The 22,870-nt window shown below is 36.9% G+C and overlaps 1 protein-coding gene across 4 annotated transcripts in view; it reads left to right on the top strand.

Annotated features, from left to right (window-relative positions):
* Positions 1–22,870, top strand: part of PCSK5 (proprotein convertase subtilisin/kexin type 5) — a 243,739-nt gene that overhangs the window by 118,407 nt on the left and 102,462 nt on the right. For all 4 annotated transcript variants that reach the window (XM_088129839.1, XM_088129838.1, XM_007428170.4 and 1 more), the window contains exons 8-9: positions 7,005–7,217; positions 13,439–13,539. In XM_088129839.1, coding sequence (XP_087985965.1) covers positions 7,005–7,217; positions 13,439–13,539 — 314 coding nt within the window. The remainder of the gene's footprint in view (positions 1–7,004; positions 7,218–13,438; positions 13,540–22,870) is intronic.

The raw sequence follows: 22,870 nt of genomic DNA, 5'->3' as shown, positions 1-22,870 counted from the left end.
GAGTGCCCATCAGGAACAGAGAGTAACATCACTCTTAAAAAAAGAAAAGTCCGTCAGGAAGCTGCTTGTGCATTAGCTGTGTTCCCTGGAACATTCACAGATCCCAGTAGGATCTTGAGGCAGTCTAGGAAATTAAAATGATGGCAGGAAAAAAGCAATATTCTGCAAGTACTGGCTTCCTTTAGAATAAATATAACTAAAGAGTTTTGATTCAATGCACACTATATATTTTTAAATCTTATGGATCAAACTCAATACAGCTGATAAGGATGAAACAAAATTTTGTTTTGTTGAAAAATGCAGACCAATGTAGTAAAGTATTTCAACTGTTTTTTAAAAATCAGCATAAATAATAAAACAGGACGAGGGGGAGAGATTATATATATATATATATATATAGAGAGAGAGAGAGAGAGAGAGAGAGAGAGAGAGAGAAAACAATGCATATATATGACTGCTCATGTGTATGTGGACGGGGAAGTATGAATTTTTTAACATAACACTTTCAATAAAAGATAACCACATTTCATTTTAATTGTTCGTACATAATCTATGCCTATAGGCAGCTTGTTTGTAGGATGCAAGTAATATAAGATATGCAACGCACTGGATAATTGGAGCCATAAATTTGTCTTTCCAATGTTGAAAATTAATTTCTTGGCAATAATAAAGACACGGAGAATCTATTTCCATTGACCAGCAGTCAACTTTCATGTTGTAGTTATGTAGTTCAGTAGAATATATGCATCTGAAAATATTAATTTGATTTGTTTCAAATCAAATTAATATATCTAATTACTTCTTCCCATAAAATAATAACTGACGAAATATTGAGATGGCTCCCATGTAATTAACACCTGCTCTTCACCCAATCTCTTATTTATTCTGTTTTAGTTTTGTGCTTTTTATCATTTTAAAGTTTTTAATATTAATAATTTTAATATCAATTTGTATACTGTATTTTTCCGACTATAAGATAATCCTTTTTTCTAAAATTCTTACGCTAAAAATTGAAGGGCGTCTTATTCAAGGAAGTCAGCCGAGGAGAGAACCGCGCGGTTGCAAAACTGCCCATACTTTGTTTCTGCAAACAGGCTTCCTCCTATTGCTAGCCTCCAATCATGAGTGAAATAGCTTGAATCTGCAAACAGACTTCCTCCAATCACAAGCCTTATGTAACTGACATCAGCTGATGCTGAACAAACCAATTAGAGGAAGTCTGTTCGCAGAGACAAGCTATCGGCAGTTTCACTCGTGATTGAATGTAATCAGTTATGCAAAAGAGCATGGAAATAGAGCTGCAGAGAGACGGTTTGGACCTTCTCCCACCGAGTGTATCAGGTAAATGTTAACTAATTACTAAATAAAAATGTGTTCTCCACTATCTTTAAAATATTGATTTCTTAATTTTGGGTTGGAAAAGTAGGGGTCATCTTGTATATAGGGGCGTCTTATTGATGGAAAAATACGGTATATTGTTTTTAACTTTATTGCACACCCCTCAGAGTCACTTGATTGTGAGATTGGCGGCTATGAATAAATAAATAAATACTTTAGGACATTGCAAAAACATATGGTTTAGTAAAGTGTTATTCTGGTTGCATCTCCAACAACACAATGATTCATTCTTCTGTACAAATGAAGTGAGGTTCAATAAGTTTGAAATATTATTTTTTGTTGCATAATCTGTAATCTAAGATCTAATGAGATGTTTAGTACTGAAATTTAACATTTTCTTATTTTTTAGACAAAATTGGGGTCTTACATTTCTTATCAATTTACACATCAAATTGAAATATGAATAACTGGTATTTATAAAGACTGATTGTTGGGTTTTTGACTCAAGATCCCATCTAATAACTTAGCTGACTTTGAGGCTGAAAATGCTGCTGGTCCAAATCAAGATGTCAATAAATGTAACTGTAAATACTGCCTGTTGGCAGCAACTGACAAATGATATTTATCTTTTAACATGGAGAATGATAAAAGCTTATCACTATCATCCACTAGGTTTTTTTAATGTAAAAGATCCCAACATCCATTCAGATCTTCCACAACCAATTTTTAATTGTCTTTGAGATCTGGACTACACCACAATGTCAATTTAGCATTAAAAAAAGGATCAAGGTACATTTTCCAGAAGTAACATGCCAAAGTTTTCAAATCAGTTTGATAGTGATAGAAGATATTACAAATATATTATATTTTGAATCCAAAACAATCCAATTAATTAAATGTGTTATATAAGAATATTCCAAAAGGGCCAGAATAGAGAATTTGCACTAAGTGAAGGTGTCTTAAATTTAACCCTCACCTTTAACTGACAATTGCATCTTTTTCAACAATATACAGAATCCTGCTGATATTTACAAAACAATATACTGAGTTCATTAAAGTATTTTCTGGATATGTATGTACGAATTCCACACAATATATAAAGTATCCTGGAAATTACATTTATTTTAAGATCATTTATCCTACCCTAGAGGGCAAACTTTAATGAAATAAAATAATCACTTCATGTTTTTGTACTTTATCTTATTTTTGTAAACAGTGCTGGAAGCATGTTTCAATTTAACTTTAATAAATGAATTAAAGTTACTTAACGGTTTTTCAGTTTAGTATGATTGCTACACATGCACATGCACGCACACACATACACACACACACACACCCCTGCTTTGGAATAGGGATACCAAAAGTTTAATTAAGTCCATTGAATATTATACTATGATTAATACATTTTAATCATAGTAAAAATTATAATTTAGTAACAACTTCTGGTAGTTGGTGTGGGGATACGCTCAAGACTTGGAGTTGCGGGACAAGTAGCCCAGGAGTCTCAGTTTCTGTACTTCAGATGAGCACAACAAACAGTGTTGTTGAAACACCTTTATCATTTGTAGAATGAGGATGGATTCAGTAACAAGAAAGTCCCTTTTTAGATATTTGTACTAGAAGCTATGATAGGCTATATAAATATCAGTGATACTTATACCACAGCTGGTACTGGGTTGGCACGGTTGTATACATGCCAAAATTTAGACCATGGCAATATACCTACTAATAATTACTTTTGTTCCTTTAGCTTTTGCTCTTGCTTGCCATTTTCTACCTTTAATCTAAAGAAGAGCATAGGTAAGCAAAAAAAGAGAAGGGAATAGCTGTTTCTGCAAGCTCATTTGCATGTCTGGTCACATTGTTGGAAGGCAAGTGGACACTGGAGGGTTGAAGAGGAAACAGCACTGAGATAATTTTACCCACTAACTCCACAAACCTGGATTTGATATTGGCTTCAACAAAAACCATAGCAATTTCAACAATTTCAATTTCAATTCAGCCTTAGTGGAAGAAAATACATATATCTCCTGGAAGAATAAATTTAAAAAGAAAAGACTGCAAAGTATATTTCCATCACTCAAACTATCAAATAAAAAATGAGGCAAACAGTAGATAATGCAAAACAGGCTACCCATATTTGTAAAGCCGGAAATACATTTAGAAAGATCTTTAAGTAAAGTATATCTACCAACTTAGGTTATATTACTATAATACTATAATAATCAGAACACTAGTGTTGTGATGACTCAGAACAAATGCTTCTTGAAGTTTCATATTTCTGGGTCTTGAAGACAAGACAGCTGACAACTTCTTCCTTTCCACTGTAATTAAATTCCATTAATTTTATATAAAACAATATTATTATGGGATTTAAGTTTAGTAACTGACATATGATTCCCACCTTCACTTCATAAACATTACATATGCCAATGCAAATACAATCAAAATATGCAATGTTTCAACAGAGTTAATTCTCTTTTTAGATAGAATTTGTACTCATACTAGGTCTGCTAATTTTTTTTCTTATCCTACCTCTTAGATATTATAGTGATTAACATATCTGAATTTTAAAGTATCAAATGTTTAGAGTAAGAATGTTAAAAGGACTGAACACTAATTTTATCATTTGAAATCTATTGTTGTAATGATTGCACAGAAAATGTAAGAGATCAGAACCAGTTCTATAAAGTAGACAATGAACCTAATACTTAAAAGGGAAATGAGGATTATAATCAGCTTTGTGTTACATATGTTGCAAATAGAATATAAAGTAGATTACCAGGTAACGTCATAGAATCTATATTATTTGATACACAAGCATTGATAATGCCAGCACTCCACTTCAAAAAGAATTCTGGGTTCAGTGAAGGGCAAAAAGGTGATCAGGGAACTGGAAATCAAGTCCTGACAGGAAACACTGAGGGAACTTGACATTTTTAGTCCTGAAGACAAAACAGTAAGGCACGTACGGTAAACAAGAATAATAATTTTAAAACCAATTCAGCCACCAGTTGTCCATGAGAGCTACCAGTTTGGTTTCCATCCCAGGCCCATGCGGGTCCTGCGGATAGCTGCGGATGCTGGTTTAATTCAAACATACATACTTACATGGCAGTCTCTTCTGTCTGCTATTCTCAGCCAGGGAAGAAAGAAACCTATAGTGACTGAGAAGTGGCTTGGGGTTACTGTTGTGACAGCAGCAGAGAAGGGGGCATGTGACCCTCTGTTTCTCTTTTTCCTGCTCACCCTCAGTTGCAGATGGTTCAGTGGTTCAGCCTGGCTGGCCTCATATAAGAGATTTCCCTTGAAGAAGAGACCTCTATTTATGCCCTGATGCCATATGCAGAATTCTCTGCTATTGATAAGGGCTGTACTGGTTGGTTTAAGCACATTTGGGGCAGTTTTACCCCAGGCGTGTTCTGTTTTTCTGTGCAAGCTAGGATCTCTAAACAAAAGACTACTCAGCAAATCAACATACTATTGCTTAATATCTCATCAACAAGGAGGTACTGACTTAAGATACTTTTAACTTAAAAATAAGACTATTTTTTATTTAGTAAAAAGAGAAAAAGTCGAACAACAAATGGCATTTTAGATGCACATTCTTTATGGAAACATAAGCCTTATTTGCTAACTTGGTAGAGAAATTTGTTGTTACAGATAGTAGAGTATTGAGTTCAATTAATGAGTGTTGAACTAGAAACCTATTTTGCTGTTAGTGTATTGATTGAAATGCTTTAATGAAAAATACTTCTAGATAGACCTAAATTATCCAATTGCACTATAGTACATCCAATCTCTGTGCAGTACATATAGTGTCTACACTAAATCACTAAACTCACTAAATCATAATCATTTTTCTAAAAGACATAAAAGATCGAAGCACATCTGACCTCAGGGGGCAGCCTGTTCCAAAATGAGGAAGCTGCAGCTGAGAATATGATTATCTGGGTCCTAACCACCCTGTTCTTTCTCAAGCTGGGCACCTGAATCCTCTTTCTGGTAGACTGTGTAGGTCAGGCATATTCTTCTTGCAGAAGATTATCCTAAAGGAAATGAAAGACTAAGCCATAAAAAGCTTTATGGGAAAATATCATCACTTTGAACTGGGCCCAGAAGCCCACTGATAACCAATGCTGCCAGTTCTGAACAGACACAGGCTGCTGAATTTTGTAAAAGCTGCTGTTTCTGAGTCATCTTCAAGGGCAGTCTCATGCAAAATAAAGCCCCACATAAAACAGAGATTGCCTTCAGTGCCTCCTGGGTCAGGAAAGGGTGTAAATGGCAGATCTTCCAAAATTGGCCAAAGGCTCTCCTGACCATGACTTCCACCTGTTGTTTCAGGAGGAGCCATGATTCTCGGAGATTGCATAATAGCTCCTTCAGGGAAGTGCTACCCATCAAGAGCTATAGATGGAACTTTCATGGTACTGTACGATTTCTGAGCCAATAGTAACTCCATCTTGCTTTATAATCTGTTTTGCCCCATTCTATCCCTCACAGCCTCTAGGCAGCAGTTTAGGATTTCTACCACATCTCCTGTTTGCCCTGGGTCAATATGTAAAATGATATCCTCAGCATATTGATGATATCTAACCCCCAATCAATGGATGATTGCCCACAGTCTTGTGTAAAAAGAAAGGAAAGACAGCTGAGTACTAGAGCATCCACATTGGTGTGTACAAAGATTACTCTGAAAAGAGCTGTTGGTCTGCATTCTGCAGATGCAGCGAGTAGGGAGAAGTATTGATGCTTCACTGTTGGCCCAAATATGGGATCTTACTCATATCTGGTTATTGTCATTCCTCATCTCTTGCCATCACTGCTCCAGATGTCTTATTTTGAGCTTCCTCTCCTGGAGCTTCTTGTTAAATCAAGGAGCATTCCAGATTGATACCCAAAGAAAGGCTGCCCAAGGACAACCCTACTAAATGCTTGATAACCAGGTGGCCCTCAGAACTGCATGCTAAGTTGGTGTAAATTTCAAAAAACTTTCTGTTATATCTCATCTTAATCAATTAAAATCCATAATTATATTTAAATGGATAGTCTTTAGAAGAAATGATTGATTAGACATTTGGAGTGATGTTGAATTATTAATGGTATAATACATGTAGTCCATGAAATATTATGGATAATAATGATAAACCTAATCTAATTAGGCTTTATAAGAAGTTAAGTTCTTCATTCTGTTTAAACATATATCTTGCTCCAATATACTGCAAGTAAAATAGTTAATTAAAAGCAATATTATATTTAACAAAAGATCATTTACCTCTAGAAGAACTAGTTATGATGGAAGTAGAAAGAATTAATATAAATTCATTTTCTGATGCTAACAGAACTGAATATTCTTTTTACAAGATTAAATAAGAAAAAAAGAAATCTAAGTGTTGCATAATGGTTGGGAGCTCTCAGCACTTCAGGAAAAATACTTAACTTATTCACTGGTAGTTCCACAAAGTTTTTGGGACAGCTAGTATCTTATATTAGCCACAAGTACTTGAAAAGGTAGGTTAGTATAATCTAAATTAGCTACTTTATATTATAGATTGAAATTACAAGTAAAATATTTTATGCAAGATAAATTACCAAAAAGGCTATTACCACTTATTATCTACTTCTAATTTCAATAACTTTTTTTTATTATTTATTTCAAATAGGGCAGAAACAACTTGGGCTCCATTTATGTGTGGGCATCTGGAAATGGTGGAAGAAGTAAGGATCATTGCTCCTGTGATGGCTACACCAATAGCATCTATACCATCTCCATCAGTAGCACAGCTGAAAGTGGGAGAAAACCTTGGTATTTAGAAGAATGTGCATCAACATTAGCCACAACCTACAGCAGCGGAGAATCCTATGACAGGAAAATAGTATGTGGTCTTTTCACCATGATTGAAGTACAATTGAAAATAAAATTGACAACTTCTTTTTATAAATATCATATAGGTTTTATTTATCCCTAAAGTCACTTGACATTTTTTTATATTGAAAAAAAAAATTGCTCCTAAAAAAAATCTCTTTCATCCTCTATGTGTAACCAAAAACTGATTTGCACAAGAAACAAACATACAGGAAATCTTCCAACTGAAGGGAGGGGAAAACACATTTGTTCTCTCTCAATCCTAGTTTTCCATCATGAATACAAATTTGTTTAATGTTTTCTCCTTTTCAGTCTCTTGCTGCTAATAAGGAGTTAAGATCGGCTATTTTTCAAAATATATCGTTCCTTCTAATAATCTGGGATATTAGCCATCTCTCCTGGAAACCTTGCTGTTTTCAGATGATTAATTTTAAAGACAAATTCTGAGGTAACTCTTCATTCCAGTAATTATTCTGTTATCATCTGCTTTCTTCTACATATTTTTCTTTTGATACATTTTATATATTTGGCTTTTTTTTCCTATAATCTCACTAAACGGTAAAAGAAGGAATAAGTCATTAATTTTTCTAGCAAAAAAATATTCCTGTGATGAAATTTCCCATCATGAATTCAAGAGTATTTTGGTAATGTTGGTTTTATGGCAAAGTATTTGATAATCTACTCTTGTATAATTCTAATTCCCTTTCCCTCAAAAATATGATATAGTTTAACACGCATTGGTTCAAATATTTCTAGATAAGATTTTCTTAAACATTCCATGCTGGAGCCCTAAATAATTCAACCTAGGATCATTTTTGTATTTTAAGTTAATTAAATAAAATTAGACTAAAGAATCCATGCACTTAAAATGTAATTAATGACTTCTAAAAAAGCAAGGATTCAGAAGCCAACTTTGCAGTGGACTTCATTCACAGATTACAGTATGTTACACATGAAATGTATAAAAATTATTTTGGCTTCTAGTGTTCAAGAAGAGCATGATACCTTTTCAATCTTTTTTCACATTTCTCTGATATAAAAGCAAGAATAGTAAAAACATAATTCTGCAGGATTTCTTTTGATCCCAAGCAGTGGGGCTAGAATGGGGAGCTAAGTAGCACCATGCATTTAAACCTGTCAAGTCATCCCATCCTATCTACCTGATAAATGGAGAGGGATTCAAAACTATGCAAGCAACTGTAGGTGCAATTTTACTTTAAAGGTTTCTTGAAATCTTGACAGTCTCAAGTTGCTACTTAATGATGGAGTGACAGCAGCATCTAGACATAATCCTAATTCTGCTTGCAGAAGAAACCTGGCAGTTGTAATTTATAACTAAATCTGTCTGTTATAAATCTACAGGCATCTGCAGACAGCCGCCTGTCAGCCAAGAAGGTCTGCCTCAAAGAAATAGCATCTTCCAGAGCATCCCTTTTCAACTGAGAGGCCCTCCATACATGCTGGAAGCCTATTAATTAGGGAGAAGAAAGTGGCTAAACTCCATGCAATAACAGAATTGGAGATGCTATGTAATCTCTCCAGATCATTTCTGTGGAATTTGAGATAATGTAATTTAATGATCCTACCCAAATTTTTGCAGCATCCCTAATCTTTGAAAATTCTTCTCAATACTCCACTCCACTATACTTCATCCAGTCTAAAGCAGTAACAGCAAAGACATATTAGGTTCCTGCTGCTGGGCTGGCTAGACTGGAAAAGATTTGGGGAAAAAAAGAAATCCAGTCACAACCTGCAAAACCACAGAATTTGGGATTGTCAAAACACTTGACAGGACAACTGCTCAAAATGGTGTTATTTGTTTTGAGGCTTCATCTCACAAGAAAACTTTCATGTTTTGTTTCACACTTAGAATACTTGGAATTGCCACTTCACTTTGTAAAAAGGGCAGAATATTTTGCATATTCCTAATTATAAGGCCATCTGACCCCAGATGGCTATGGATGGTGAACAACAATAAAACCAAGTATAAAAACAATCAGAATGGTTAATCTGGAGGGAATACCCCATCACCAACCTCACCTATAAATAATTTCAAAGGAGCCCTGCACTCACTATCACACAAAGACTGGGGGAAGGTCTTCAGGGCTCTTGAAGAAGAGCAGGGTAGAGGACATTCATATATTAGGGAGAGAACAGGTGCTGAGTCAGAGAAGGCACACTTCCAGGTTCTCATCAGATGACACTGCTTAATGGATGGGACCCAGAGCATGCTGACTCTTTCTGAATGAACAGAATGGCAGTGTTGTATAACATCCAACTGTTCTCAGAGTTCAAGCAGTAAAATCACTTCCTGGTTGTTGTTTTTTTTTAAATTAAGTTTAGATTTGACATGGCAATTGGGATAATATACAAAGCAGATACATTTAATCAACTTTGCTTTAAAGATGGAGAATCGCTGCAGCCTGCTTACATCTAAATATTTTAAGTGCTGTTGGCTCAAATAGAATTTCCACTCAGAGCATTTTTGTTACCCTTTTCTGAATGAAATACCTCTTTAAATAGTTGAAATAAGACTGGTGATGGGATTAATATGCTGAATAATAATTCAGCCTCTATGACCATAATCCAACATAAATCTAATTATGCCTAACCTTATGTTCATAACTTTATTAATAATGTAGTTATGATGCCTTGAGCTAAAACAAACAATCCTACATGCAATATAACTTGAATCCAGAGTTTGTATAAATAAAATCTGTTGACTCACTAAGACTTTCTTGTCCTTTCTGCTTCTTCAACCCTCTATTGTCCAAAACACCTCTCCTGAGGATTTGGCAACTTTAAAAAGGCTTAAACGTATTATTTTGGCTTTAGGAGGAAAGAGAATTACAAATAATTATGCTAATTACATATTTTACTGTTTTCTTTAAAACAATAACTGAATCCAAGCCTATTATTTTCAGAGAAGGTTCTTATTAATCTCATTAATCTGTATAATATAAATGTGTATCTGTATAATATAAATGTGGGTCTATCAAGCCAGTACATAATTCCTGCCTACATTTCTTTATTATTTATAAATAATATGATGTATGCCATCAGTTCCATAGATTCCAGTAAGCTTACAATCACAACATATTAAGAAAATAAATAAAACCAACATAAAAGCATAACCAACATCAGACTGGGAAAATAATCAAATAGCCACTAGTACTGCTGTTAGCCCAATGTGAAGTCCTCCTCTTCAAAGTCTCTGTGGAAAAGCAGAGTTTTAAGTGACCTCAGTAGGCACGCTGTTCCGAAGCAATACTGCCACAGTATCACTCTACTATACTGGTTTCTACTGTCTGCAGGCGTGCAACTACATTCTGTGCCAGCTGTAGTTTCTGGATCATCTTCAAGGACAGTCCCTTCATAAGGAGAGGCACAATGCCCTTCTGTTTGGTTCAGAGGAGTTATAAGTCTGGGAGATATGTTTTGCTTGTGCAAGACTTCCGTTAAAGACTTCTTTGAGTGGAGCTTAAGTGATACAACAGATTGATGTGAAATTTGTTTGGTGGGTGCCTTCTACTGATCTTATGTTTGTCACTATGCTACCATAACAATTATATTTGCTTTGCTAGCTGAAATACTGGGAATTTTCCAGGGACAAAACACTGATAACTCAAAAGCAAGACATTGCTTCTACAAGTTTCAATTTTTCCTTTTTATATTTTTTAAGTAGTGGCCCTAACCTGCTTTGTATGAATTAAATCACTGAAAAGTACTTGACATTATTTTATATTTTATTTGGAAAAAAAGAAATGTAATTAATATGTAATATAAATGTGCTGGTGTTTTGTTGTTATGTATTGATTTTAAAATTAATACTTGTCAGAACCTATCCAGCCATACACTGGAATGAAACAATCTCCTTCATGCTGCTTTAAGGGAGGGACAGGAGGGGATACAATCTACATTGATTGATCAATTGATTGATTGATTTTGCTTGTATGCTACCAAATGTTGCCATTCAAGCCAGGTAATGAAGATCAGAAATGACCAGCAAGTCCTTCTACATCCCTAGCGGTCAATTTGCCATATGGACTCAAATTCAGGCACTAGAACATTCTGAATCTAGGTTGTGGACCTATAAATCCTTAACCATTTAATTGTTTACTATGTAGACCGATGTTTCTTAAAAAAAATTCTGTCAGGACCCCCTCCCATTTTTAAAAATTATGGAGGACCCCAAAAGACCTTTTGTTTGTATGGGTTCTATTTATAGATATTTACCATAATAAAAATTTAAATTGATGTGTTTGCTGCCACTACTGTTTCTCACAATTGTTTGATGGGATTTTAATATTGTATTATTTTTCAACATAGGCTGCAAATAATTTTGATTTCGCAGACCCCTGAGAGGGTCATGGGGGACACCTAGGGTCCTAGGAACAAACTTTAAGAAACACTGATGTAGATGAACTGACAAAGTTTTAACCTGTACTATTTAATGCCAAGTCACTGAGAAGTATAGAGAAATTATATTCTTCCTGAGACTTGAATTACACCTTGTATAGACCTGAATACAGCATTATTAAGTTTGGCACATGATAAGTGCTTTATATTTGACAATTGTTAGGAAAGCAAGAATTTGCTTTGTGCATCATTTCCCATCTTCCTCTCCCCACCCTCTACCCCAAGTACTGTTATTGGCTTCCAAGTTGTAGCATAACCAAGTGCCGAGGGCATGTCACCTTTTTGGCTTTCTGTTAACTCTTTTACTGGCAGTTACATTTATCGTTTACTGGCAGTTGCCTTTATTGTTTCAATTTGTATTCCACGTCATAGTTTAGCAGCTTTGTAGATTGTGTCCTGAGGCTATACTTTACAAAAGTCATTATACTTTTACTTATATTGATAACTGATGCACAGTATATGACTTTCTTTGGGTGAAATGCGTTCAGTTCTAATGTATGCAGCACATGCTTCTTTTATTCATTATATTTTGATAATCATAATATGATATTTATTTTCTAACTGATATAAAAATTTTTGGACATGACTACAAAGTTTTACATTTTCAGGTTACATCTTCATTTAAACCGGATGGAAGGTGGCTTATCTAAAATTTCAATCTTCCACGCCTAATTTCCAATTAATATTTAATTTCCAATGTTATACATGCATAATCTGGGAGTAAACCTCCTTTTATAGGATTTATTTCTAATGTATATATTAATACTTTCTATTATGTACTGTAGTTGTAACAGTATTTATGTTGAACACATTAAAACGATTACATTTGTGTTCAAAAATACTATTTTAAAATGGGGTGCCTTTTTATGGCTCTCAAAAGTCTTCATGTAAGATAATGAATTGTACTTTTTATTATGATAGATGGGGGAAATTTAGGAAAATAAGTAATGGGGAGTAATCATAGTAAATGTATTTAATTTAAACTTAAATCTTTTTTTTTCCTGGCCTGACCCAAATATTTTTTCTTGCCCTGTCCACTTTTAGAATGGGGTTTATGGCATAACATTGAAAGGCTAGAGATGACCCCATTCCACAGCAGTTATTTATATGAAGCACAGGATTTCTTGACATAGTAACCCAACTCAAGTTTCAGATATCCAGAATGCTCATCACATGAACACTTCAAAGATGCCCCATTGACATTGTAAATGTAACTTTGGTTCCTGCAGACGCTCTTGCCTACAGCATGAATGTTCACAGGACAGAAGCTGTGAGGGCTGCTATGTGAGGAATGACACTGATTATGTTAGCTCAAGTGGAAGCCAGTGCATATACAATTGTATGTTGGTACTCAGTTGCAATTGTCTGCAGGAGCTGCTGTCATATGAGTAGCCCTAGTTGAGGCAGAAGTTTATTCAGACTGTGTGCTTCTGTTATTCAAAGGGGTAATATTGACTGCTACTCATGTCATTGAAGGTGTAAAATTTATCTTAGGATGGAGTTTAATTTTGCTTGCAGCACTACCATAAAATACTGCAGTGTCAAATCATCTAACAAAGTGTTCGTTAAAACTCCTCATGAATGTAATATGGGATTGGGTTTCACTTGTTGCCAGAAACTTCATGACTACAGTATTCTGGGAGGCAAATGGTTTTTGGATATCCACATGCTTTAGAGAGCTGAAACAAGCATTTTAAAAAAAAGTTATCCCACTGAATAATAATAGAGTTTCAAATGCCTATGTCATTTCAACAAAAGAAACATTTTTTGACTGCAGCAACATTATTCTCAATTATACACTTTTTTCCCCAGATCACTACAGACCTCAGGCAGCGTTGTACAGACAGTCATACAGGAACATCCGCTTCTGCACCTATGGCTGCAGGAATCATTGCACTGGCACTGGAAGCAAAGTAAGGATTAAATTTTATTTTTGTTTTCCATGAAAAGTCGTTAAGACATAGGATTCTATGCATTCTTTCCCTTATTTCCACAAAATGTTACTTTCCCCTAAAAATATTTGTCCAACTATCCCTATTCATGTATTGGTTTAACCTAGATATAGATCAAAGTTACATTGTGGTGGCATTTCCCTTTCTTAAAGTGTATTTAGTTGTTAATCGTAAATCTGTATTCCAGATTTGTGTAGTACATCAGAAATAATGGTAGGTATAGCTCTATTATTTACAATGAATGCAAGATCAAATTCCATACATAACTGAACAGTTTTAAGTGTAACTTAAAAGTGTAAAGTTTAAAAGTGTAAAACAATAGTTATAACAGTTAGCAATCAGCTGTTATATTAAGGCCATCTTCTGTGCATCTGTGGTCATTGTGTTTACTAATTGTTTTATCTGTTATCAAACAAAGAAAAGGCTTGTAATCAGCAGTCATTGCAAGGGAGTGGGAGGGGGGAATGGGAGGCTCAGAGTGAAACAAGCAGGGTTGCAATATCACGACGCAAGCCTTGCCCCTTTTCTACATCCATCACAACATCACAGGCATACCCAAAGGGGTAGAGCTTGTACCTCAACACTATTTTCTTCACTCTGACATAAGCAGTGACAGCCTGCAGATGCTGCTGCCCTTAATGCTTTTAGGCCAAATCAATAGCTGTAAATAATTTTCAGTGTATTGAACCCAACGGAGACCCCCAAACCCTCTCTTCCTGGGTCGGAATTTCTAGCACTGATTCAGTCAGGCTTGGACTATTTTGGTTTGCAATTAGGCTTTTAAAGACAGAATTGCCCTAATGTTGCCTAGGGGAAGAATGAAAACTTGGCATGGGCCAAGATTTTACTAATATCTGCTGGAAGAAAAAAAATTACAGATTACTACTGCAGAGGTCACAGATGCTCCCACAAAAAGGTTTGCTAACAGTATCTTTCCACTAGCTTACATATGTAGCCCAGGGCACCCAGATTGTCTCCACAGCTACAGTTCTCACTTGAGAGGGGACAGATTTTTGCTTCTCATCGATTTTAGTCTAGAGATGGTGGGGCTAATATTCCTTCTCCATGGCTGGACCGAAAATATTTGATGGGCTGAAACATGCAACAAACATGCAGCACAACAAAACCATCCCTAAAACAGTTGCTCTGCAGGCATGAATCAGTAGTTTTTGGTGGAAATAAATCATACTGCTTTTCTTATCCAGCCCCTGATGAAAGATACAATCTCCTTGGAGTCAAGCTCTGCTCTTGGTAACTCCATGAACACATCCATATCATTCTCTTGGCAAATATACCAACGTGTTTTGCCATTGTCTTCTATGGATGCTTTTGACGTCACTGCCTAGCCTACAGTCCTGGTACTCCCGTCTAAATACTAACCAGGAATGACCCTGCTTAGTTTCCAGGCTCAAATTAGATCAGCCAAGTGCTGCTGAAATAAATCCAGCTGTTGCTAATTTGTTCAATTGTTTCCCTAGATGAGGCCTGTATTTTTGAATCAACATCCAGTATTTGTTCAATTGTATTTTGTATGAGTCAACGATTGTATGAAAAGAACTAAATAATAGACAAACAGGTAGTAATTGAAAAGCTTAAATAAATTAGCTTTAAATAGAGTAGTGCCTGTGTTATAATTAGATTGCTCTTCACGTGGTGTTTGGAGAAAAGTTAATAAACCAGATTATCTGAAAATTTCAGTCACATCTTAATCATCATGAAAAATTCTCACAGAAATTATCCAGAACTCTGATGTATTTTGTACAATTTAATTACTAATGAATTAATATTGTCATTAACATTAAAGGTAATGTTAAAAATAACGTTTTTAAAAATTAAAACAAAACATTGTTATAGCTAACATTATCAAAATATAAAATGGCAAGCAATCCATAAATCCATGAATAATGCAAAAGGAAAAAAAGAATGTGAAGGAAGGAAAAAAATTAGCAAGTTGTGATGCCAGTTTTTAAAGCTACATACTTTTTATACTGCATAGCTTAAACTAAAATAGTCCAGAAAGAAAAGAAACAAAATGGCTTGTTGTCACAACTCTTTTGCTAAAGAATATGTAAACAAATGATTGTGGCACAAAGTGATTATCAACAATATACAATGCTTTTCTTAATATAGTAGTTGTATCCAATTGGCCAGTCCTGGCAAAATGTTGTTCATGAGGTCATAAAGAGTTGGAAGCAACTGAACGACCAAAACACCAAATACGTTTGGGGCTAAAGCTAGTGACGTCTGAGAAACAGCTGCTTGAGCAATGAATCTTCCTCTTCTTTCTCTTGTACACCTGGCATTTCTTCCCATAACAAAGTTCCTCCAATTCTCCAGAAGAGACTTGGAGGCCTTGCAGAAATCAAGGGCAATCTATTTCACCAGTAATGTTTTATAATTAGTACTGAATATATTATTGAATTTGTTGAAAATCTACGTTCATATAATATGTGTTACCTGAAGTTAACCATGTTTAGTGAGGAATATCCCCTTATTTTCTGATAACCCTACTTGTTGGAGGGTGCAACTGCAAATTCAGTGATGATTTCAATATAGTTGCTACCATCACTCTCCTTGGTGCCCCAGAATGCTCCCTCCTATGCTAGTTTTCCATTAACTTTTTTCTGGATACATTGGGAATTCAAACAAAAACAAAAACCTTCCATTGCTAACCAATCATTTCTATTTTACAATCATGCCTTTGTGTCCTATGAGGGGTTCAGAGGCATTATTGAGGTTGGGGGGTGGGAGTTGATGAAGGGAGTTTATTTATTTTTATTTATTAAATTTCTCCCTGCCCATCTCCCCCCAGTGGGGGACTCTGGGTGGTTCACACAAAACATTAAAACCATAAATACATATAGATACATAAAACATCAAAATTTAAAAACATTACTAAAAAAGAGAAAGAGAGTCCAAGAAGATGATGAAGGATCTGGGGCTGAAGACACCATGCCTCTATGGGGCTAGCCATCCCCATGCTTGAAGTATTCCTTCCCCACCCCAGGCCAAGTGACAGAACCAGGTCTTCAAAGCCCACTGGAAGGCCAGGAGTGAGGGCCCCAATCTCACTTCTGGGAGCAGAATATTCCAGAGAGCAAGGGCTACTGCAGAGAAGGCCCGCCTTCAGCACCCCGCTAATCAAAGTTCTTTTACTGCAGGGGTCCAAAGCATGCCCTCTCTGTGTGATCAAGGGGGGTGGGTTGAAGTCATGGGGAAGAGGCAGTCCCTTAGGTAACCTGGTCCCATGCCATGTAGGGCTTTAAAGGTAATAACCAACACCTTGAATTGGACCCAGAAGCAGACTGGTACCCAATGCAGCTGGCGGAGCAATGGTGTTACATGGACCCTTCTTGGGGCTCCAAAAATAGCCCACACAGCTGCATTCTGAACCATCTGTAGCTTCCGGATACTCTTCAAGGGTAGCCCCATGTAGCACGCATTGCAGTAGTCTATCTGGGAGATAACAAGGGCATGAGTGACTGTTCGAAGGGCATCCCGATCCAGGAAAGGGTGTAACTGATGCACAACCCCTAGTTGTGCAAAGGCCCTCCTTGCCACAGCTGCCACCTGCTCTTCAAGCAGGAGCCGTGAGTCTCGGAGGACCCCCAGATTACACACTGGGACTATCTGGGGCTGTGCTACCCCATCCAGCACCAAAGATGACAAAGTCCTGGTGGCTATTTGGGTTTGCTGTTAGCATGTTACTTTTCCGTTCCCTTGCTTGTTCTTTGCTGGATTTCATTCATGGGATTTTACTGGGACAGCAGTTCTATAAATTTTTGCCTTCAGTTTGTTACTTTCCAAACCCTAACCAATTTAGTTTGTTTAGTCATTTAGAAAACCCTGTTTTTCTATGATGAAATATAACTAAATACAGAATTACAAATACAAATCTAACTGACTTAAACTTAAATCAGTCTTAAAAACTATATGTATATAGTATGCAAAACAAAACATCTACACTTACACAGCATAATTATTTATTTATCATATTTATTGTATTTATATAACTGTCCATCTCACATAAAGTAACATAATGACAAATAAGTAGTAGATATGATAAGCAACTGGAATTTTGCCATTAACTCCAGTAGAAAAGCACATTTACTAATTATAATCACACACTAAATATCAGCTTTTCCCACTTCTAATTAGTAGATCTAATTTTTTACAGTGTAGTAATTATATGCTTTCTTTTTCCACTTCAGCTTTTCAAATTTACTTTTGGAGAAGGAGAGAATACTGAAAAACTATGATTGCCACATAGAAGATATGCTTTATGTTTTATTAGGTTGGCATTACTTAATTTCATATTCAGGGGCTATCTCTTTTCACTCTAAATTATATTCTAATTTATCTGACCAGCATAATCCAGATGTAGTAAAGTAGTTCTTTGTGGGTCCTTTTCTTGTAAGCAACTTGTTCTGTTTTTGAAATGTAGCCAATTTTCTATTTAGTATTGGTTACAGCCTTAATATATTTTTCAGCCTTGAGAAAGCTTGGCAAAATAATAATTATCCCCTGGGAGACTGAAGCTGTCAGTTAAAATTAATGAGCACTTACTGGATTGGTGACTCACACAAACAAAAAAATGCCATTTTGATAAGTTTTCAACTCCTCTGTTTTAAACAAACAAACAAGACTGGTCAAATGCAGTGCTAATCATTACATGTATGTAACCATGCAGCTTTCTTGAAAAGAATCTCTGTAATTTGCCACTGCCTTTCAGGATGGTTTTTCAGCTTCCCAATCTCTACAGCTCAGGGATTTGCTGAAGGTTTTCCATCCAAATGTTAACTAGGTCTGATCTGCTTAACTCTTTCAGGATCAGCCAAGGTTAGTTAGATACTGCTACTAGATGATATTAAAACAATTTCTCCTGATGTAGAAGAAAACAGAGATGAAGTTGGTAAAGGTATGCCAGAACTGATAGCAGATGAAAGAAACTGTACATTATATCACAGCCCTGGGAAAGGTGGGAGCCTTCATTCTGTATGGTATAAGAGTGGGCCTAGGGAAACTCCAACAGGCTTTCAAAATTCTGTTATTATATTCCCAACAGTAGAGTAGGGTTCCAAATAGTTCTTGCAGTGTCTGTTCCCTGACCTGGCTTACCCTGAAGGACTGACATCCTATTACTGGATGTCAGTTGGCAGCAAAAGAGGTTTTCAAGGTTGTAAAGTATATTTTTCTGTTACGTTATAGATGCAAAAATAATTTATATTTTTTAAATATTTGTTTGTTTGTTTGTTTGTTTGAATTTATAAGCCGCCCAGCTCCAATGGGGAAGAATCCTAAAAAGTAGGGTTGAGACTGGAAATGGTGGCTCTAAGTCTCATATGTTACAAGAATTTGATATTTTGTTATTGAATATATACATGATTTAATTAACTTTTATATTAATATATTAATTCTAGGGGGGTTGGTTTGGTTTGTTTTGTTTTGGTAGAATTTGGTAGAATGGAATTTAATAATTAATTAGATTATTCATTGGATAACTGTATATTGCCTTTTTTTAAATTTATTTTTCTTTATTGTTCTTGGTGTTTTTTTTGTAGGCTGTGTTCTCTATATTTTATTGAAAAATGCTATTTTTAAAAAAAGAAGTTCTGTAGTAAAAGATAATTATGAAAGCTGTCCCCACCAGGCTAACCTTCTGATATATTGTGGTCTATTTAGCTGAGAAGTTATTGTCAGCAGGGGAAGGGATCAAGTTCGGTAAGATGGTGGATAGAGTGTTGCAATGCAAGCTCCATGATGCTTGCAATGCTCCATCTGCAATGTTACATCCATATCTTGCCAGTTTTGACACTCTCACACCCTTGCTGGATCTACACAGAATCCAGGAGGGCATTGTTTGCAAATGATGACATGTATCACACTAGCAGAACATGTGAGGGCTTCTTTTGGTTTTGTATTTCTTGGGGCCTATGATGGCACTGTTGGTATATCAAAGTAAATATCTGAGTTTATTGCAGGGTCTGGTTCCCATGTTAGCATCATTGTCTGTTGTTGGTTGTTGTTGTGATAATCTGGTTCAGACAGGGTAGTTGTCAGTATGCAGTATGAGCTTGCCATCCAGTGCCTGAGAAAGGGCAGTGTCATCGTCCAGTATGGGCTGTAGCTTATTAATAATGGTTTGAATGGTTTGAGCTGTGACCTGTAAGTTGCAAGCAGTGATGTTCTGTCGATCTATTTCTGTGATCTGTCTTTTAATAAGTCCTCCTTGGGAATTGATCTAGCTCTACAGATTTGTCTATTAATCTCACTGGGTGGGTGGTTCAGTCTCCTCAATGCCTGGTTAAATTTCATCAGTCCAGCATCTCTGTCAAGTAGGACAGGACAAATATATTTGTAGCATGGCGCCTGGCTATAGATGGTAGATTTGGTAGTGTATCCTGGATGGAAACTGTATGCATGGCAATCTGTAGGTTTCCTGTATAACGTATGTGTCCATTGTATAGTTTTATGGTAACATCAAGGAAATAGACTTGTTCTGTAGATAGGTCTAGGCTGAGGTTAATGGTGGGTTGAAAGTTGTTGAAGTTATGGTGGAATTTCATGAGAGATTCATTTCCATGGGCCCAGATGATGAAAATGTCATCAGTGAATCTCAAAAGATGGCATCAGGGGATAAGATTTAAGAAAATGTTATTCCAGGTCAACCATGAAAATGTTGCCATATTGAGGCCATGTGTGTCCCCATGGCTATGCCGCTAATTTGCAGTACATGTTTTTGCCAAGTGTCAAACAGTTATAGGTGAGTACAAAGTCACACAGTCTGGTGGCAAGGCATGCTGTTTCAGCATCAGTGATGATGTTCTCGATGGTATTGTTAAAATGCTAAAATGGTATTGCTAGGAAGATTTATTTATTTATTTGATTTGTATGGCCACCCATCTCAACAAGTGATTCTGGGTGGCAAACAAAATTAAAATAAAGTAAAAAACAATTACAGTGATACAAACATCAAAATACATAGCAACCGAGAATATATCATATACCACAATCACTAATATAACAAAGAAACCAGTCCCTGCACACACTCAGGCCCCAGACCCGGACACAGAACCAGTTGTTTAAGGACTTACAAAAAGCCAGCAGGATCAGGGCCATCCTGATCTCCAGAGGAGAATGTTCCATAGGACAGGTGCTATGGCAGAAGAGGCATGTCTTCTAGGCCCTTCCAACCAGCACTCCTTAGCTGACAGAACCAGAAGCATGCTCATCCTGCTTCACTGGATTGGATAGGTAGAAATAAGGTGGGTGAGGTGGTCCCTCAAGTAACCCGGTCCCTAGCCATGAAGGGCTTTAAAGATGATAAACAGCACCTTGAATGGCACCTGGAAGCACACTGGCAACCAATGCAGCTCACAGAGTAGCGGTGTCCCATGTGCCAAATAACTGGCACCAGCACTATCAGTGCTGGATGACCTCACCCAGCAGCCTCATGTAGATATTAAACAGAAGGGGAGAAAGGACTGAGCCCAGAGGCACCCCACAAAGTAGGGGCCACAGATTAGACCTTTCTCCTTCTATCAATACCAATTGGAACTGGCCCTGGAGGAAGGAGGAGAACCAACACAGCACAGTGCCACCCACCCCCAACTCCTAGAGCCAGTCCAGAAGAATTCCAGGATCAGTGATATTGATTGTCTGAAAACTTCAATTTTCTTAGTGAGTCTGTGGTGTCTCTTATGTAGCTGGAAGTGCTGGTAGCATAAGGTAGGTTTTGCTGTGACACACTCTTCCTTTAATGTAATATATGCCATCATTTACAGCAAAGCCCCTCTGGATTGTTCATAAGACAAATGGAACAAACTTTGTACAAAAGAATTAATGGACACAATTTCCCATCAAGACTCAAAACAAGGACAAAGTGATATCAAAGCATTTCAACTTCACAGGACACTCTATAGGTAGTCCTCAAGTTATGACTGGAATTGTGGCTGGAATTGCCATCGCTAAGCAATGCAGTCATAAAGTGTGACATCACGTGACCACATTGCTTAGCGATGGCAATCCAGACAGTTCTGGTTGTCATTGTAATCTAAGACGCATGGGTCGTTAAGTGGGAAGCAAAGGGAGTCCCAGGTAAGGAGCATGGTGGTGCCACATGGTCGGTGGGGAAGGCCCTTGGAGGCCCGGCGCAGGGCGCATGTAAGTCAGGGGAGGTAGTGCTTGGTGCAGCGTGATCTCAGAAAGGCCAGGGGATGAGAGCTCGGGGTGCATATGATTGCAGGGAGGCCTGGGAAAGAGGGCACAGGGATGCATGAGTAAGTATGTGCAAGCACAGGGAGGCCGGGGAAAGAAGGTGCAGTGTGTGTGCAAGCGAAGAGGGGAAGGAGGGTGTGATGCGTGCAAGCAGAGAAAGGCTGGGGGGGAGACTTAACCCAGCAACTTGTGACCTTCCTCACTGGCTTCCCATTGACTTTACTTGGGGGAAGCCAGCAGGGAAGGGCACAAATGGTGATCAAGTGACCATGAGACACTGCAACTGGTTGTAAGTGTGAGCTGATAGCCAGGCACCCGAATTTTGTTCATGTGACCATGGGGGGGCTGCAATGGACAGAACTTCAAGGACCAGTCATAAGTCCCTTCATTCAGCACCATCATAACTTTGAACAATCACTGATTGTGATTGGCCATAACTAGAGGACTACCCGTATAGCAGAGCTTAAAGTGACTGTTTCTAAAACAAGTCTTTAACTTGACTTTAACTCCACCTCTCTCCACTAAGTGAGAGATTGCTGAACTCACATACATCAAAAGATTTCAGGCAATATCAGGTCTCATCAAACACAGTGGGTTTTTGACACATCAGTTGTTAATTGATTAGGCACTGGTAATCTGCCTCACACATAACCTGTATCTGCATAACCAACCATTCTTCCTTTCCCTTTGCCATCCCTCCTCACCACAGTAAATCCTAGCCACTCTATGCATCTGATAAAGTGAACAGCAACTCATGAAAGCTTATGCTGCTTAATAAAATGTGTTAGTCAGAAAAGGTGCTACCAGACTCTCTCTCTTCATTGGCATCCTTTAGCATATCAATTCAAAGTTCAGGGAACTTTTGAAGACATTCCTTGTTCTTCCATGTCTTTTTCAATCTTCAGTGTCTTTACAGATGGCATTATAATACTGCCTCTTGTCTATTCTAGCAACTAACAAATTTCTAAGAGAAAAGCATTACTGCTTTAAAATTATGAATCGTAGTTCCCTTTACATGCTCATGCTTCTCTTTACCTCAATTATCCCCCCTTCACAAACTTGTGTACAGAGAAGA

This window comes from Python bivittatus, unplaced genomic scaffold (assembly GCF_059951505.1).
Source record: "Python bivittatus isolate LINGU-HERP-01145 unplaced genomic scaffold, Pbiv_v1 ctg000850_np1212, whole genome shotgun sequence".
NCBI lineage: Eukaryota > Metazoa > Chordata > Lepidosauria > Squamata > Pythonidae > Python > Python bivittatus.
This window is presented reverse-complemented; position numbering and strand designations above follow the sequence as displayed.